Consider the following 19,352-nt stretch of genomic DNA (forward strand, 5'->3'; position numbering starts at 1 on the left):
ATTTTGTTTCCATCCAGACTGTTATCACGCACAACGTCACCATGCCCTGCTTCCAAGATAGTTGGAATGTACTTCCCTCCCCTGTAAAAACCATAAAGATTAGCTTGCAATATAAAATCAAGGTGCAATAGGTTTGGAGTTTTCTTTCCAAAGCAATTTTCTACTGTTCTCTTTAGGGGAATAGTGTCAAGGAACCAGGGTGTTTGGGGGTGCTGCTAAGGCAACTTTCTTCAGCCCAAAGGAGATCTGACAGGAGAGGTTTCTCCATTGCTTCTGCCTGATAGATGAGAAATGGAAGAAGATGACTGTGACAGTGAATGGGAGGGATCAGAGCTGACCCAGGCATTAGACAGGGTGAGGCCACTGCCTCAAGTGGTAGAAGTCACTCACATGGCACCCCCACAGAAACCTTGCTGCCCCATTGCCTTTGCCAGCAGCAGAGAAGCACCACCACCACTGATTGGGACAAGATCATGTCAGTTTTGGGTGAGACCTCACCTGAAATTGGCACTGATGATGATGATGCTTCTCCGCCAGTGGTGGATGTGGCAGGGCACACGGTAGTGGTGGAGTGGGCAGCGGTAGCAGCAGTGGGTGGCAGGGCAGAGCAGCACTTCCCATTTCTCCTCATGGGGCAAAACACAGCATGTTGCCCCCAGAAGGGAGGAATGGTGCCAGGATGAAGTTCAGAGCAGGCTTGGGTCCAGTTCTCTCTCTCTCTCTCTCTCTCTCTCTCTCTCTCTCTCTCTCTCCCTCCCTCCCTCCCTCTCTCTGTATATATATACACAGAGTATATATATATATATGTGTGTGTGTGTGTGTGTGTATTAATATATAATATATTAATATATTTTTGGAAATGTTTTCGTTTTGTCATTTTTGGAAATGTTATATATATAACATTTCCAAAAATGACAAAACGAAAACATTTCCAAAAATGACAAAACGAAAAAAAAATTTACAGTGGTACTTTGGGTTACAGATGCTTCAGGTTACAGACTCCGCTAAGCCAGAAGTAGTACTTCGGGTTAAGAACTTTGCTTCAGAATGAGAACAGAAATCGTGCGGCGGCGGCACGGCAGCAGTGGGAGGCCCCATTAGCTAAAGTGGTGCTTCAGGTTAAGAACAGTTTCAGGTTAAGTATGGACCTCCAGAACGAATTAAGTACTTAACCCGAGGTACCACTGTATATAGTTATCAGTGCATTTTGCCAACTGGAGAGTAAGCGCCTATAGGATGACCAAGGTGAGACAAATGCTGAAACTGGGGGGGGGGACCAGTGACTTTGCTTCAGAATGAGAACTTTGCTTCAGAATGAGAACAGAAATCGTGCGGCGGCAGTGTGGCAGCAGTGGGAGGCCCCATTAGCTAAAGTGGTACCTCAGGTTAAGAACTGTTTCAGGTTAAGAATGGTCCCCAAGAAGGAATAAATTCTTAACCCGAGGTACCACTGTACAGGAAAAAAAAATCATAACCAGATTAAACCATAATGTTTTTGGGTTGACTTCCTTTCACTCCCCCTCTTGGTTCCATTATAATATACTTACCCATGCCTGTCCATAAGGCATATGCACATTCATTTGTTGAACTCCTCCTTCGGCCCTCTTTACCTCACTTGTCCGGAGTAGCTACTATCACACGTAGACATACATTACTTGCTTTCGTAAAGCTTGATTGCTCAGCACTTAATGATTTTCTGCTGAATGTGCCGGGTGAGTCTGTTGAAAAGCATTGCTTTTGAGGGAATTAGATATGAGCGCTCCAATAATGAGGTTTGCTGACGTTGCCTATTGGTGCTGCAGCGATCAAGTGGCAAACACTCAAAACGTGGACGCCATCCTAACTACTTATGCAAACCATAAATTGATATTACAGAGCCTTGTTCCTGCTTTGCATGCATTATATGTTGGTAAACACATTTGCCAACTTGCATATGAGCATCACAGAGCCATCGCAAATCCCACCATCGTGCTCATAAGGGCAGCAGGGGCACTTAGCTGTACTCACAGATCTTCCTTGGACTTGAGCATCTCTTTCACCTTACATGACTATCTATGTATTGGTGCACTGACCAAAAGGGTAAAGGTCTCCCAGAGACAACTGCTTGTCATGTGATTTAGTTCCTGTTCTGTGTTTCTCTCCAAGTTTGTTCATTCTCTAAAACAATAGAAGCGACAGTATATGATATGTTTATCTTTTTTTTAGGTCCTCATTTTCTGGAGTTTTTGTATTGGGAAATTTCAGAAGAATGCGAAGTGCTGCTGCTCTGTAAGGTGAGCCATCATATTTTGTTACCTTTTAATAAAATGGCACCCTTCCTCATGGGGCATAACTGCAAGCAATTGCAGTACAAAAGCTTAGGGCATGTAAATAAAGTACCATGTGCACATGAAGAGATAGAAGGCTCTGACCACGAAGCCAATGGGTGCTAATATAGCCACTGGTGGTGACAGTGCCTCAGTGTCTTGGGGTTGCAAGGATGCAGAATCGGGATGTGTTCAAGGTGGTACAGTTCAGCTGAAGGCCAGGCAGAAAGAGAAAGAGATTTGTTTCCATTCTCTTACTACCTACACTCAGTGCAAGTCCCTTATATATATATCAGTCTAAACCGAGGCCAGCAAATTCAAGCAACAACTTTGAATCATGGGGATTTTCTGGAGTCAGTGGGGTGGGGTGGGGGAAGGAGGGTGTACCCAAAATGCAGTGAAGCTGAGTTCCTCATTGACAACCAAGCCATTCACCACCGGCGTTTGATCATCTGAGGCACAAAGCTTAGGTACATTCTCTGTGTCTTGTGTAGAACAATGAGTGACATATAATGCCCGTGGCTCAACTTTTTCCAGTACCCCATTCCCCAGCTATTGCTTTTGTCTCCCTACCCCTGAGTTAAACTCAGAAACATGGTGTCTCACCAAGTGGTGAGGAGTCGAAGGGTCATCATGCTTAGTTAGGTTCAGTTTCTTTGGAAAGGAAATCACTGAAGGCTTTTGGTGTTTTGTAGTATTTGTGTTTAGTTACAAGTCTTCAGGTTGCACATAGGTCGAGGCACAGTGGAGGCACACTCAAAACAGCCATCCGCACTCAGATTTCTAGAGAAAGAGTCAGCACTCTCAAATGTTGCTAGTTTACAGAGCCGAAACTCAGCTTTCAGTTTTTCTCTTTGGATGCTGTTTCTTCTCTGGTTCAAACTGCAATCTATTGTTTATTATTACACACAGATACCTAGGTTACACCATCTTTTGTTGCATGGTGGGAGGCCTGCTTTTGTCCTGTTTAGAAGAAGCCTAACAATTAGTTCCCAGGGAAACACATCACTGACAGTTGCCTTAATGAAAAAATGCATCTGCCATGGGACTAGCAAATAACTTTTGCACTCATTCCAGCCCCATTAACCCTCTCCTGTCCAACCCAAATCTAGAATGGTGGTATAACTCCGAAATAGGATCCATTCATTCATCAGAATGACAATTTAGTGACTGACAGGAGAGAGCTTCTGTACCAAACCATATTAAGGAACCAACATCTTTATAAATCTTACAGTGCCTGAGATACAAAAATCCTGAGTGCTACTGTGATTTCTGACTTCTCTTCTTTCACTAGTACAACTCCATGCCCTGCTACAAATTGCTTTGGGATATTCGCTCAATTTCAAAAGTAGTTTATATTTCACTGTTTGCTATTTTTGGGCTCCACGTGGAGAGTAGTTTGCCTCTGTGTGCATTTCTTCCAGAGACTCCACAGGCACATTGCTAAAATCATTATGGGCCAGGAAACCTAATTTTGCCGTATCTGCTTTTAGTTTTGGTATTGCTGTGATCCTTGTTAGACGAATGTGACAAAAACTACAGCTACAGAAGCAACAGTGGCTCCATGATGGACAGACCTGTTCAGCAGCACAGAACAGTGTCTCTGGAAAGTAATCATCTTCTGTTCTCTTTTTTTTTGAAAAAACCTCTTTCTAAAATTGCTTCTTTCAAGTTACCATTTAAACTCGCTCATCCAGCAATATTTCATGTCAGCCAATACACAGCTATATTCCAAGCATAAAACAACACACACTGTTTCTCTCTTGCCATTCTGCTGAGCTGAATTTCCACTAGCACTTCAAAAGGGCTGCCTTCAGGAAGCTTCCTTGTGCTCCTGCCTCCCGCAGGGCACTCTATGCTGTAGAAGAAGACCTTCAACCCAGCTCCAGCGCAGTCATTGGTCGCCAAGAGCGAAACGTTTGGCAGAATTGCAACACTGGTTTCTTTATGAGTCCAGATGAACCAATTCGGGTAGCAGCTCCCACAGGCACTTTGGCAACAGATCCAAGAAAGTGCTGCATACTTATTTCTGATGGATCCTGGTTTCCTTCAGAAAACACAGAAAGTTGCAGGCCAGAAGATATCTGAAAAAAGCAGAAGACCTGAAGCTCAGCAGTTAAGCACATGCTTTGTGCATGCAAAAGGTCCCAGGGCCAATTCCTGGCATCTCCAGGCAGGTAGGGTTGGGGAAGACTCTTGTCTGAACCTCTGGAGAACCAGTGTGCAGTCAGATAGACCATTGGCTCAGTGCAAGTAGCACCCTGTGATCTCTGGCCTACCATGTGGGTAGCTGTTTTCCCCAACTGCTATCATGTGAAAAGGCATTCAGTCCCATTGGTTTCAAAATTACATTGTTTCCAAATACTAGTCTCAAGTCCAAATCAAAGTCCAAATCATAGTCTTAAGTCACTCCAAATGCTTTGCTACTTTTTCTGATTGGTTCCAGTAGAAACTATGTGCCACGTTATGAGATGCGTCTATAATTACTGGAATATTTATGTGGATCTTCTCTTGAGGCAGCTAGCAATATTTTAAAACAATATGAAGATCAAAATCCAGTGAATAGAGAGAACAGAATGGAAGCTGTTAAGTAGGCACCCCTGATTAATCAAATTGCATTCCAAAACAGGGGGCCACCACGGATGAAGCCTTTCTCCATTTTGCACCTCAGAATGTGGGCAGGGCCTTCAAAGAAGTTCTTAATACTTGGGCAGACTAATATGAGGGCAGGTGGACCTTCAAAAATGTTGTGACTGGTGAGCCAAACAAACCATCAGGGCACAGCTTGTTAGCAGCACATTATACTTCATTGATTTTCTTCTCCTTGTTCAGGTGGCAAATACCAAGAAAGAGACCTTTTTCAAGTGGTACAAAGATGGTGCTGGATTTGATGTTGAAGAGGTGCCTGACTTGCAGAAAGAGGTTGTTTGTTTGACTATTCCAAAGGTATGGTGCAATGATTTCTGGGTGATGCATTTAATAGATTCCTCCTTCCTAAGTTCAGGATTATTGAGGCTTGTACTTATTGTACTTGTTGACTGCTCCAACAATGGGAACTCCCATTCTTGTGTGTGCTTTTTATTTGTGTTTCCTGCTAGCGAGGGAAATTTAGCTTTGTGCAGGTTATTATTATTCAAATACTCTCTTTCACTGAAATTAATGGGACTTGAAGAATGTTTTGTTTGACTACATGCAGGTAATGCCCCATATTTAATTAGAAGTAAATACTGCAATTCCATGTATCTAGGAGTAAAGCCCACTGGACACAGAGGGACTTACTTCTGAGTAACATGCAAAGGATTTTCCTGCACAACTCGCTGATTTCCATGAGACTTACACCCAAGTAGCTGTGCCTATGGCGCAGTCTCTGTTGCATATTTTCAAGGTGGTCACCACTACCTAAATGTATTTGGTTTTGACTGTATCTCACATATATATAAACCAAAAGTGAGAAGGCAATCTTTAATCACCTATATGTTAGCTTGTTAAACCAACTTGCTTCATCTCTTTCTGTCAAAATGAATACTTCCTTTAACCTTACATTGGTTTGTACTGGACTGAAAATGATGTTAAGCTTGGTAGGCAGCTTAATTAATTAAGCAGTACATGCAAAAGTATTAATGTGATAATTATCTCATTAACGATGCTCTCACTGCATCTGCCTCTCATGTCATTTCTGTTCAGACAAAGTTCAAAGTAGATTTCCTTTCTGATATAGAAAATGCACCAAGTATATAAGTGACTTTCATTAATATAAGTCACACAATCCCTGTGTCGTATTTTATTTCTAGCTGTCTAAAAAGGACCAGGGTGAATATAAGGCAACACTGTCAGATGACCGAGGTCAAGATATGTCTGCTATTGATGTATCAGGACAAGGTAAAGCTCTATTTTCCCCTGCATTGGTCATGCATGGTTATTTGTTATTCCAAACCACGGGGAATAAAGGAAATAACTTCATCACCTCTGGGATGGAAGCTCCTCTGGCATGGAAGTTGTGAGAAGTTCTGAAACATTTATAACTGCATATTTTCTGCTCCTTCTAAAGTCATGCAGGTCATCCACCTCATCCCATACAGCTCAAGCCTCACAAACCTCTGATTGCTGCTGTATGATGATGGAGTAACTAATTCCCTCAGATTTATTTATTTATTACTGCCAAATACATGCACATATTGTCCTTTAATTAATGTCAGTTCCTCCCTCAGGAAAACACTCAAAAAATAGCCACATGAGGTGGCTGTTTGAGCTGTTTACATAAGCCTACTTTAGGTGCCGTCAAACATCTGGCAACAACTGCATGAGGGTGGATTTTGGGGCTGGGCATGTTTGACCTGCTCTCCATTGCTGACCCCTCCTGAAGGCTCTTTCTGGACAGCCTGACAAATACACAGAGGTTGTCCCCATTAGCTCTGAAACTGGTTGCAAGATTCCAGCTCATGAGGACAACTGAGGGATATTTGGCAGGTTGGCCCACTGAACTGGTCTAATTTGGACTTAGCCAAAGCTATGTGTGCAGCGATATGGAGACCAAGATTGTTAAATGCAAGAACATAAAGTCAAAATACCCAAGCACAAGCCCTTCTGAAATAATTATCACAGTCTCATTGTTTATCTGTGTAAAGCTTTCTCATGTGAATACTACATATCTGTATTTCCCATGCTAACAATCCGTTGTTTCCCCCTTCCTCTCCTCAGTATATGAAGATATGATCCTGGGATTGAGTCGAATCAGTGGTGAGTAAATGTTATTTCCACTTCATTTCAAAAATATATTAAAATTTTCAGAAACTGAGATAACCTGTTGTCGCTGAAAGCAGGAAATCTCAAAAGAGCCTTATCCCCTTCTATGGTGTAGTTAACATTCTGAATAGGTTTTTGACTTTAATAGATATTATTAGACAGGAAGGCTTTTTTTTTTTAACCACATGCTTGTTTTTGTGTCGTTTATCGAAGAGGCTTTGGGCAATGCAGTTTGTTAGCTTTGTGATAAGAAGTTACTCTTCTATAAGTGTGTTTATGGTCACAGGATGATCCAACTCAGAAGAAATTTTTAAACAATTCATCATTAAAATCTAAATAACATTGAATTCTGTAATATATTGAATATATTAGTATAAATATTGCACTTTGGGCTGAAATATTGCAGCGTACGGGAAATTATGGTTTACAGAGTAAGCATCAGAAACTTAGTGAATGTTGATATTTATTGGTAAATTCTAAGAATGATAGAAATGTTTGAGTTCAGAGACTTGTTTTTGACACTTCACCATGCTTAATCATGTTAATTTTGGAAATGTGGGTAATATTTGGTCATTTACTGAGGGCGCTGGCCTGACTTTGAGATTTATTGGTAGGTCAGAATTTCTGGCATTTCCTTCTGGCCTTTTAACAATCTCCAGATTTCTGGCACTTCATACAACAAAACAACATACATAGATGACATAATAGTAATAGCAATTTTAATTTATTGTGAGTATGGTTTTTTAATGTCTAATTAAACACATGAGAATTAAAAAAAAACCCAATTCTCTTCTTCAGCATCATTATATTGACCTTGCTTCATGGCAGTCCTTTAAGAGGAGTGGTCCTGGAGATCTGTTGATTCACTATATATATACTGAAAGTCTGTAGGTAGAATGAATTATCTTAAGAATGTCTGGTTGTTGGAGTTTTTTCTTTGATCATGATTTCAGATTCTAAAACCCAACCACTGGATCTGAATAATGTTTTATCCCTGTAGGTAAATCTGCTTCTGAACTGAAGATCCACTGTACTCCAGAAGGCATAAGACTACAGTGTTTCTTGAAGTACTACACAGAGGAAATGAAAGCAAGTTGGCTTCACAAGTAAGTAACAGCCAAGCCCTGAATACAGATGTACCTTGGAAGTGGAATGGAATCCATTCTGGAAGTCCATTCAACTTCCAAAAAGTTCAGAAACCAAGGGGAGGCTTCCAATTGGTTTCCGATTGCACAGGTGTGCCGGAAACAATAGCGGAAGCCGCGCTGGACATTTGGCTTCCAAAAAAAGATTGAAAACTGGAATACTCACTTCCGGTTTCCAATCGTTCGGGAGTCGGAATGTTTTATTCCCAAGGCGTTTGGGAGCTGAGGTATGACTGTACTGGGTGATTTTTGCCTGGTATTCAGAGACTAAACAAATTAACTTTTTGATATTGATACTAATATTGGGGATGGGGTGGAGAGATGCGAATCTTCAGTGTTACTTCTTCTTTTTTTTAAAAAAAGTAGAAAAATGAAAAATTCAGGTGACAACCTTTTCATAAGAAATGAGACAATTTCTGGTTTCCATGCTGTCATCAGCACAGCTGGCAGCATTGCATGCAAATCCCCAGCCCGCCCTGAATCATCCCAACACTTTGCATCGCAGGGAGCATAAAACAAATCGTAAAGCCAGCATGCAATCATCCACTCATTGCACTGCAGGGAATCTGAATTCCCATCTAGAGACTTGCTTGGTCGAGTGAGCTGAATCTAGGATAGCAAAGCAAAAGCTAAGTAATGATATTTCAATCTTTTCGTATTAGGCCTTTGTCATCATTAGGCCAAATCATTTCTGTTTGGACTTGGGTTTTTTTTTTTTAGCTGATCTATGAGAATCTAAGTTGGAGGTATCAATATTTTAGCCACTGAGGTTTAGTCATTTTCTGGATGGAAATAGCTGGATTAAAAAATAATAATCTGAGCACTGGATGCATCATTTCAAAGCCTAGATTAGATTTCCAAAGCGCCTGTGAGCCAATGATTGTTTGCAAACCAATATGTCTCTGCTCACCCTGAATTGTTAGTTTCAATTCCTTTGGTCGGTATCACCAACAGCTCTAAAGAACCAAAAGGCTGCAGCACATATAAGTCATTTGCTTAGTATCCGACCTTATCAATTATTTTTTTTAAAAATGCTTATGATTAAAAAGAGAAAAAAAGCTGTAAAAATTGCTTATAAGATAAACTAGTGAGATAAAACCAAACAATAAGAGGGCTAAATAAGATAGCATAGCAACAACAAAAGCAGTCTGATTGCGTTTTCAAATCTGAAGTGATAAGACAACATGTGTTGAAATATAATGCCTGAGCAAATAAATCAACACTTACCTGGATGTATAGATAGGGTTTGGGGGAACTCTACGAATAAGGTGCCACCACAGAAAATACATACAGTGGTACCCCGCAAGACGAATGCCTCGCAAGACGGAAAACCCGCAAGACGAAAGGGTTTTCTGTTTTGGAGGCGATTCGCAAGACGAATTTCCCTACGGGCTTGCTTCGCAAGACGAAAGCCCATAGGGAAATCTCTGGGGACCTGTTTTAAATTGCTGGCGGTCGGGAGCAAAGACCTTTGCCCACAGCCGGCCTTCAGAAGACCTGGACCTCTTCTGAAGGCCGGCGGGGGGCAAAAGTCTTTGCTCCCCCCCGCCTGCCTTCCTGGGACAGCGGAGACTTCTCCGCTGCCCCGGGCGATCTTAAAATGCTGGCGGGCGGGAGCGAAGCGTTCGCTGCCGACCCCCAGCATTTTAAAATCTCCCCGGGACAGCAGAGAAGTCTCCGCTGCCCCGGCGATCTTAAAATGCTGGCGGGCGGAAGTTAAGCATTCGCTGCCGACCCCCAGCATTTTAAAATCTCCCCGGGACAGCAGAGAAGTCTCTGCTGTCCTGGGCGATCTTAAAATGCTGGCGGGCGGGAGTGAAGCATTCGCTGCCGACCCCCAGCATTTTAAAATCTCCCCGGGACAGCAGAGAAGTCCACCCACCCGCCACCGCTGCTCCGAAGCCGGGCGGGGGGGCGGGAACACCTGCCCCCGCCGCCGGGCTTCGGAACGCTGCTCCGAAGCCGGGCGGGGCGGCGGGAACACCTTTTGAAGGCGGGCGGGGGGCGAAAGTTTTTGTCCCCCCTGCCTGCCTTCCCAGGGGCTTTTAAATCACCCCGGACAGCGGAGAAGTCCTCCGCTGTCCCGGGGCGATTTTAAAATGCCGCCCGCCAGCATTTTAAGATCGCCCGGACAGCGGAGAAGTCCTCCGCTGTCCCGGGGTTTTTAAAAATGCTGGGGGTGGGAAGAAAAGCTCTTGTCCCCCCCCAGCCTTCAGAAGAGGTCCAGGGACAGACTGTCCCCGGACCTGGTCTGAAGGCGGTTTCCCTAGGAACGCATTAATTGATTTTCAATGCATTCCTATGGGAAACCGTGCATCGCAAGACGAAAATCTTGCAAGACGAAGAGACTTGCGGAACGAATTAATTTCGTCTTGCGAGGCACCACTGTAATTGAGTTTGAACCCGCAGTATGAGAGCAGAGCGCTGCAGTTGCTACCTGCCTAACCTCAACAGGTGAGGGAATTTGGGAAATGGACACTGAGGTCCAGCGCTGAGGGCCTTCTGGCGGTTCCCTTGCTGCGAGAAGCCAAGTTACAGGGAACCAGGCAGAGGGCCTTCTCAGTAGTGGCACCCGCCCTGTGGAACGCCCTCCCACCAGATGTCAAAGAGAAAAATAACTACCAAACTTTTAGAAGACATCTGAAGGCAGCCCTGTTTAGGGAAGCTTTTAATGTTTAATAGGTTATTGTATTTTAGTGTTTTATTGGAAGCCGCCCAGAGTGGCTGGGGAAACCCAGCCAGATGGGCAGGGTATAAATAATAAATTATTATTATTATTATTATTATTATTATTATTATTATTATTACTACTACTACTACTACTACTACTACTACTACTACTACTACTAAATGCTCTTAAGCTTGTAGGGGAGCAAATGTCTCCCCATCTTCCTAATGATGGAGCAAAATATCCAGAACTTGATATTCCTATTTACAGACTAAAATCACGATCCCAGGAAACCTAATCATGTGTAGTAGAGGTTGTACACAAAAGGCCAAGTGTTTTCATTTACATTTTCCCTATCCCTCACGCAGTAGTATCATCCATTGCTTGGTCCTAGAATGTCAAGCATATAAAATACAGACTGTACATTTAAAAATCAAAATGCAGCAGCGACCCAGGCAAATAACGAAATCTTACCAGTGGCACAGCCTTGAACATCTCAGGTTGAAGTTTAGAATTTTATTCAGGTTGTACACTTCTAGCAATGTCAGTTGTGCTTTTTTCCATGCTGCCCTCTGTGCCCAAAAGCCCATCTTTCAAACATGAACATAGGACTGACATACACTGAGTCGTGACCCTCTAGGTTGTTCTTGTCTTTGCACTAATGTCCGGTGGCTCTCCAGGATTTAAAAAGTGGAGTCTTTCTCAGCCTGACCTGAGATTGATTGAACCTGGTACCTTTTGCCCACAAAGCCAAAAGTGAGCTACACCAATGAGCTGCTCACAAAACCTTTGGCTGATCTAATCTGCTTTTGCTTGTCTTTCTCCTTGTCTTTCCCCTTCCCCTTGCTGGCATTCCTCCCCACCCTGTCTCTTTGCATATGTCTCTTATTTCACTCTGAAAATGCAATGCACATCTTGAAAGCACTATAAATGATAAATAGCAGAAGTAATAGAACCCTCTCTGGGTGACAGATGTTCTTCCTTAAAAAAAAAAAACCCTTCAAGCTTCATGTAGATTATTAAATTGAAATATGAATAGACTAAAAATAAGTATAAAATAAATTCAAAATGAAATAGGAAGGAGTCATAGGCTTTGAAGAAAACAAACCAAACAAAGGTGGAGGCTAGATCATCCAAAAATGAACCTCCCAGATGTGACGAAATTAACCCCAGAATTGTCCTCTGGCTTGTAGACCCAGAGAATGATTTTATGTCAAAGAAACTGATAGTGCTTAGATTAGCCTGTAAATCCCGTCTTGCATTTCTTGAAGCTGGCGCTGATTATGAATCCATTGAATGAGAAAACAAGTTTCTCTCCCACTAACCCTTGGTCAACAAGCTTACAAGTATGCTTACTTTTATAATCTTCAGTCTGATGGCTAAACCAAGGCATACCCAATCCAAGGGCTAGCATGGCCAGCAAAAAATTGTATTGCTTTCCCCCTTTTGAACATTTGTTATTGATCCCTCCGTATTCCAATGTTCAGCCTGCTTCTGAAAATTCTCCTGGCCTCAAAAGGCTTTGTCACAGAGCAAGAGGAACTGTTGCTCAAGAAACAGAAGCCTAAAGTCCACCTGTGTGTGTATTTTGAAGACTCCCTGTGTTCATTTCCCCAGGGAATCTAAGATTTCTTCTAGTGAAAAGATGAGGATTGGAGGCAGTGATGAAGTTGCCTGGATGCAGATATGTGAGCCCACAGAAAAGGATAAAGGGAAGTACACCTTTGAGCTGTCTGATGGCAAGGAGTCCTATAAGCGGAGTATTGATTTATCTGGACAAGGTAGGCATCTTTAAGCATGCAACTGGATTCATCGCCCTGTAATCTGGGACCATTTTGCAGTTGGGGAATTAACGCTCATTGTTTATTATTAGGTATTTATTTTGTGCTAACAGTTTTCAAGGCACACTACCAACTTCGTTCATGCTATGCCTCTTCTCATCAGGGCTGCCTTTGATCTCTCTTCTTAGATTTCATTTGATGTTTCTCTACCACTTTTATAAGTTGAGAACAGAAAAGAAACACAAGTAGGCATCAAAGCATTTGTGCCGATTCAAAAGGCAAACTTTATAATATTCAAAAATGTTTCTTTGCAGCGTTTGACGATGCTTATGCAGAATTCCAGAGACTCAAGTAAGCTTTATACCGTTTTCTTTTAAACTCATGACAATTACTTTGTCTTGGCTACCAGTGCCATTCTAACATAATAGGGTGTAAGAAACATATGGAAAGCCCATGTGACATAATGATTAGAATGTTGGACTCATTTATCAAGGAGACCAGGGCTCAAAATTCCACTCAGTCATGAAGCTCACTGGTGACTTTGGACCAGTCACCATTTCTCAGCTTAACCTACTTAGAATCATAGAATTGTAGTCCAACCCCCTATAATGCAGATATTTCAACTACAGCATCCACAGCAGATATCCATCCAAACTCTGCTTACAAATCTCCAAGGAAGGAGAGTCCACCACCTCCTGAGCGAGTCCATACCACTTCACAGGGCTTTGTGGGGATAAAAGGGAGACCAGGGAAAGCCATGTACAGCACCTTGATCTCTTCCAAAAGTGGGAGAATAATGTTTGTGTATATATACATATACATATACATATACATATACATATACATATACATATACATATACATAATTGTGATATTAATTATTCTGTTTTCTGTTTTCTTTCCCCACTTTAGGGCAGCTGCTTTTGCTGAGAAGAGTAAGTACATTCTGTACAGAGGAAGCATGTTATTTATTATCATCATAAAAGAGCAGGATCTAGCAGCCTAGTGAATGCTAGGTAGACCTTGTTCCTTTTATTTACCTTTACAAAGCTCAACAAAAGGGAAGGAATAAGGCAGGCTTCCTCAACCTTGGCCCTCCAGATGTTTTTTGGCCTACAACTCCCATGATTCCCAGCTAGCAGGACCAGTGGTCAGGGATGGTGGGAATTGTAGTCTCAAAACATCTGGAGGACCGAGGTTGAGGAAGCCTGGAATAAGGTATACATAATGGTGCTTTCCATCAGTTCATTTTAAGAAGAAGGTGCAATTTCAAACCAAATAGATAGTTGCCGTTTTAGAGAAGATGTGGAAAACTTGTAACCCACCAACCTTAGCACAATCCACAATACATGCCCAATGACACCCCCCTCCAAGACTTAATAAACCTCCTACTTTTGCTCTCTGTTGGGGGAGGGTAGGGTTGTCAAGCAGGTCTCTTTTAGCTGGAGAACCTGTGTTTGTTTGTTCTTGGAAAGCGAGGAATAGAAAAGTGGGAGAGAATGGGTGTCCAGCCTAAACCTCTAAACTTAAGAAACTATTGTTAGTTAGGTTTCAGAGCTGACAGTGAGAACAGACTACGGGTGAGTATATGCAATGCAGACTGGAAACCAAGTATGACAGATTTCATGTTGATGATGGCAAGAAATCTGAGTGATAGATAGTATACATAAGGGCTGCCCGTTATTCACCATCATGGATAATCAGTCAGGTATTCTGACCCTAAGCATGCTTATTTATTACTTGCCTGTAATATACTTCCACTTTTAGCCTAAAATCATAGCTTCCTGGGAGGTGTCTTATTTCATCATATTTCACTATGATTTCTGTACCATTATGATGACAGACGCTAGTCATTTCCCATTTCCCAGGACAATCATTTTACCTGAAATGGTCAGCTAATGTTTTTCTCGGTTGTATATGCAGAGCCTGCCAAATCCATAGATGCAAACTAGGCAATCTCCTGGGGCGATAACATTTCGGGGTGTCTGCTTCAGTTATTTAAATGCCCTGCAGAAAGAGCAACTGCCTGCCTTTTTAGATTCATCCACCTTTTCAGCCCCTGCTTACAGGTGAAATGGGGGCTCTAATTTATGTCAGTGATAATGCCCCTGAATGCGGAGTCCAGCTAAACTGTGCAGTTACAATAACAGGATAGGTAAAAATTAGAATTAAGTGTAAAACTGAAACTGAAAATAGGAAAATAATATCCTAGTCAACTCTTAATAATTTTATGTATTATTGTTATTATGCTGCTCAGTATAAGATAAAACATGGGTTGTGTGGGCATGCTTTTAAATTCATCTTGACCTACAGAAAAAGCAAAATCTTTAGGCCAACTCTGTATATATTAGCAGAGACTCACCTGGCGCTGTTGAGCCAGAAGAAACTGGATGTATCCATTTTCAAAGTGTCCAGATGTATTGAAATTGAACTGAGCTTTACTTGGAGAAAACTGGGGATACTGATTATAGGAGCATAGGAAGCTGTTTTATGCAGAGTCAGTCCAATGAACCATCTGTCTTAGTATTGTTGACACTGAAATGCAGCAGGAGCTGTCCAGCACTTCAGGAAGGAGCCTCACCCAGCCCTACTTAGAGATGCTGGGAATCATGCACTACTTAACATTTCACCAAAAATTAATTCAAGTTGCTGTAAGCTGTCCAGAGACATTTGTTATTGCGTAATGTATAAATGTTAGCTTAAAAGTAAGTGTATGATGCTATCACAATACAGTGGTACCTCGGGTTACATACACTTCAGGTTACACACTCCGCTAACCCAGAAATAGTGCTTCAGGTTAAGAACTTTGCTTCAGGATAAGAACAGAAATCGTGCTCCAGCGGAGCGGCAGCAGGAGGAGGCCCCATTAGCTAAAGTGGTGCTTCAGGTTAAGAACAGTTTCAGGTTAAGAACAGACCTCCGGAATGAATTAAGTACTTAACCCGAGGTACCACTGTAAACCCCTTTGCATTGCAATCAGCTAAGAGCTTAGCTGTTCCTTATCTCCATTTTTTAAATAGTCTCCCAGTCTTTGTTTTTTAAGAGTTTGGTGTGCCTAAGAGTTTCTAAACTGAAAACCTCTGAGGGAGCAAGAAATAAACTGAGGATGAAGACGAGACAGAATGGGCTGTACCCTTTAAAAATATTCAGTATCCACTTGCCGGCTAATGTTGCCTGCAGACATTTCATATTTTGCATATTCCTTAAAAACCAGGAAGTAACTGCTGGCACTGCCCCCCCCCCCCCGTTTCAGCATTTGTCTCACCTTGATCATCCTATAGGCGCTTACTCTCCAATTTGCAAAATGTACTGATAATTATATAATTTGATTGCTTTTTTCTTCATAGATCGTGGTAAAGTGCTTGGTGGTTTGCCCGATGTGGTGACAATAATGGAAGGCAAGGTAAGGGTAAGCCATGTGGCTTGGCTGTCATGGTGTGGATACGAAAAGGACAAAAAAAGGCTCATGAGAGAAGACCATTACATTGGTATTTTAAATGCACCTATAAATATGCAGCCCCCTCACTTGATCCCACACAATGTTCTGCAAGGGTGCTCTGCTGGAGGTGTTAGAGTGTTGCCCATATTGGCACTGAAGCAGAGCTGCCAGCTCTGTGTTTAAAGAGGAAAATTGATGCAGCCCTTCACCACCTTCAAAGGGGTTGGGTGTATTTTTAGCAAGGCAAGAAACATTTCAGGATTGCCATGCTTTTTAGGATTACCTCAGGTAACCCCCTAGAAATAAATTCACACAGACTCAAATTTTTTGTTTAAGATTAATGGACAAAATTTAGGCCACAACTTTATTGATTCCACAATGTGAGCAGTATTGGCTTAGTCACTGACAAACTAAAACTGACTCCTGCCCACCCCACAGGAGGTCTGAAAGGGTAAACCAAACGAGGGAGCTACATCGATGCAAATTGGCTGTAGCTCAACCCAGGGTTCCTGTGGTCCTGGCATGGCCCTAGCCCCTCAAGCGGACTTCGGATGAGATCCAGAAGCCCCAGATTCCTTTAACAGAATACCCTTTTTAAAAGAGGGGCAGGTGATGGCCGCACCTCCCCTCCTCCAACCACAACTAACTCAATGCCTAATTGCCAAACCTTACAAAGTTGTGATGATTGCTGGGAAGTAGGCGAAAACCAAATGGCCAGTGCCAATCTGCCATGTGGACAAAATTCCTACCAGGTCCCTGCCACAAAACAGGCAACCAACTGAAGTCCCAAGCAAGGCCGAGGGACAGAAACCAAAGAGGGCAGGTGGGCAGATGTTCAGCAGCGCGAAGCGAGTGGCTCCGACGAGTCGCTCTGCCATTTATAAAAACTTTCCCCTCCCCCAACTTGCAACAGCCTGATTGGGTGCTGGAACTGGGGCGATCGTGGGACCACCCCAGCAACAACTGGGCTATGCCCTGCCTTCAGATGTCATGGAGGCCCCAAGGTCCTGAGTGAAAGCAGGACCCTCCTTGAAGAGGATCCAGTTTAGCAATCTGGGTTGTTACCTGTGCAGGGAGGTTCTTTTCTCCAGTGGATGATGGATGGAAGAAGGAGGGAGGCAGTTTGTCTGCACCACCTCTTGCAGTATCGTAACTATCTGGAGCAGGTTTATGTGGTGGGGTTTTGTACAGAGGGGGGTGGGAATCAGTGAGAATCATCTTCACCCTTTTTCCATTTAAAAAGGGGGGGAGCAGGCAGTCCCTTAAAGTCCCATCATAATTATGTCTAAGAGGGTTACCTGGGCTATCTCTATAAACTGGAGACTGTAGTGGTAGCATTGGGTCTGTAGTCAGCCTTTGGGTGACTGTCTTTGCAGTTTTAAAATAAATATAAATATCAGTCTGTAGACAGCTGTACACAGTTTACAGTTTGTTACTTACAAAATCTTCTGTGAAGTAGGAACAGGGGACAGACAAGATACAATTGGTTACAACCATTGCTTTCCCCCCCTGGGGCTACGCAGGGGGTACGCACACTCCAAACATTTTGTGAATCTAAGTTTGGCCTCATTGAGGGGCAGTACTTCAATATGAGTAGGAAAATGAGAGTACCTCTAAACATTTTTTTAAGAAAAAAAGCACTGGTTACAACCCATTGTGTCTTGTGCTGAGCTGGGATAATGCCAGTGTATGCTGGGAAACTGTCACAGTGGCAGAGATTTGTGAGATTTTGTGACAATCAGGCTATGAGATCAAGAAATCTAAGTTAGCAAGCCAATGCCAAAGTCTGGATTTCACATTCTTTCCCTGCTCCCTCCCTGTTTGTTTTAGACCCTGAATCTGACCTGCACTGTGTTTGGTAACCCCGACCCTGAGATAGTCTGGTTTAAGAACGACAAGGAACTTGAACTGAACGATCACTATGTAGTCAAACTGGAGCAAGGAAAGTATGCCAGTCTGGTCATCAAGGGGGTGGCATCAGAAGACTCAGGAAAGTACAGTATCAATGTCAAGAACAAGTATGGTGGCGAGATGGTGGATGTCACCGTCAGTGTGTACAAGCATGGTGAAGAGCTGCCCGACGTCAAACCTGGCACAGGTGGCAAAACAAGGCTAATAGCGCCAGAAGGAACTCATTAATCTTCCACGCATGATAAGGGCAGCAGGAAGTAGATTTGTAAGGGGTGTGTTTGACAGGCAAAAGGCTAGAGAGAAGCTGTAGGTTGTCCCCCTCCCCATAGTGTTTCTGCAGTAGATAACTGGCAATGTCCAAGGAAGAGTTAAGCTTTTTGAGGTGGGCACCACAGTCTCGGTTCTCTACCCGTACCATCCCCAGATGCAATTACATCATTATGAATAGAAGCTGTTATGTGGCTGGCAACAAAAAGCCATTGCAGGGGCAGCTGTTATTAACTTTATATGCAAATTGGTGCTATATCTGTAGGATGGAACTCTGCTTACGGCAATGGGGAGATCAGACTTTTATTAGTTATATATAATTTGGGAACCGAACTTTACTCCTCAATCTGGGCTGTGACCCTCGGTGCTTTTGTAAAACCCCCAACGGAACTGAAATGGGCTGCAGAAATGTAAACACATTGAGGACTGCAGCCTCAGATAAACCAGACAAGCTGAAAAATGACCTTCTGAGTTATTCTTAGTAGTATTGCTGTTTTGTAGTGCAAGCTGATCTTTAGTGGTATTTTACAATCACCGTGGACTCATTTAAACCATAAGTTTCACAGTTGTTGTTTGTTTGTTTCCTCCCCTGCTTTGTGCTAATAAAAAAAACTTTAAAAGTCACCTTGTGTTTCTCTCTGCACCAAATTACACTTAACTAGTTCTGTTTACTCTCTTTCACTGTTTAATTATGGCTTATTGCACAATTTCACAGCTGGTAGCATGCAGACAATGGACTTAACAATGAAGAAAACAAATTATGCTTAATCATAGTCACTCCATAGCCACTTTAATTTTACACTTTATGGTGTGGTCAGCAAGCAGTTAGGAACTAGTATCAGGAGACACCTCTGCCATTTGGTAGCTTCCTAGGATAATTATATTTCCAAATTGGGTTTGATCCCCCCACCCCACAAAATGAGGTAAAAACTCTTTTTTATGTATTCATTACCAAAGTAGCTGTGCTGAACACAATACTGGGAATGTTTTACCACTTGCAGGTGTTTATTTCTGTGGGATTGTTCATGTGTTTTGTGGCTGTCACATAAGGACCTGAAATCGTACGCTTTCATGTGCTACTCTGAAACTATA

The 19,352-nt window shown here is 42.6% G+C and overlaps 1 protein-coding gene across 1 annotated transcript in view; it reads left to right on the forward strand.

Annotated features, from left to right (window-relative positions):
- Window positions 1-18,884, forward strand: part of MYOM2 (myomesin 2) — an 83,759-nt gene extending 64,875 nt beyond the window's left edge. The window contains exons 28-37 of the mRNA XM_082215397.1: window positions 2,206-2,273; window positions 5,139-5,252; window positions 6,098-6,185; window positions 7,005-7,043; window positions 8,050-8,155; window positions 12,480-12,643; window positions 12,958-12,994; window positions 13,556-13,578; window positions 15,991-16,046; window positions 17,913-18,884. Coding sequence (XP_082071523.1) covers window positions 2,206-2,273; window positions 5,139-5,252; window positions 6,098-6,185; window positions 7,005-7,043; window positions 8,050-8,155; window positions 12,480-12,643; window positions 12,958-12,994; window positions 13,556-13,578; window positions 15,991-16,046; window positions 17,913-18,221 — 1,004 coding nt within the window. The 3' untranslated portion in view covers window positions 18,222-18,884. The remainder of the gene's footprint in view (window positions 1-2,205; window positions 2,274-5,138; window positions 5,253-6,097; window positions 6,186-7,004; window positions 7,044-8,049; window positions 8,156-12,479; window positions 12,644-12,957; window positions 12,995-13,555; window positions 13,579-15,990; window positions 16,047-17,912) is intronic.
- The last annotated feature ends 468 nt before the right edge of the window (window positions 18,885-19,352 follow it).

Source organism: Podarcis vaucheri (genome assembly GCF_965113315.1).
Source record: "Podarcis vaucheri genome assembly, chromosome: 3".
In the NCBI taxonomy this organism is placed as follows: Eukaryota; Metazoa; Chordata; class Lepidosauria; order Squamata; family Lacertidae; genus Podarcis; species Podarcis vaucheri.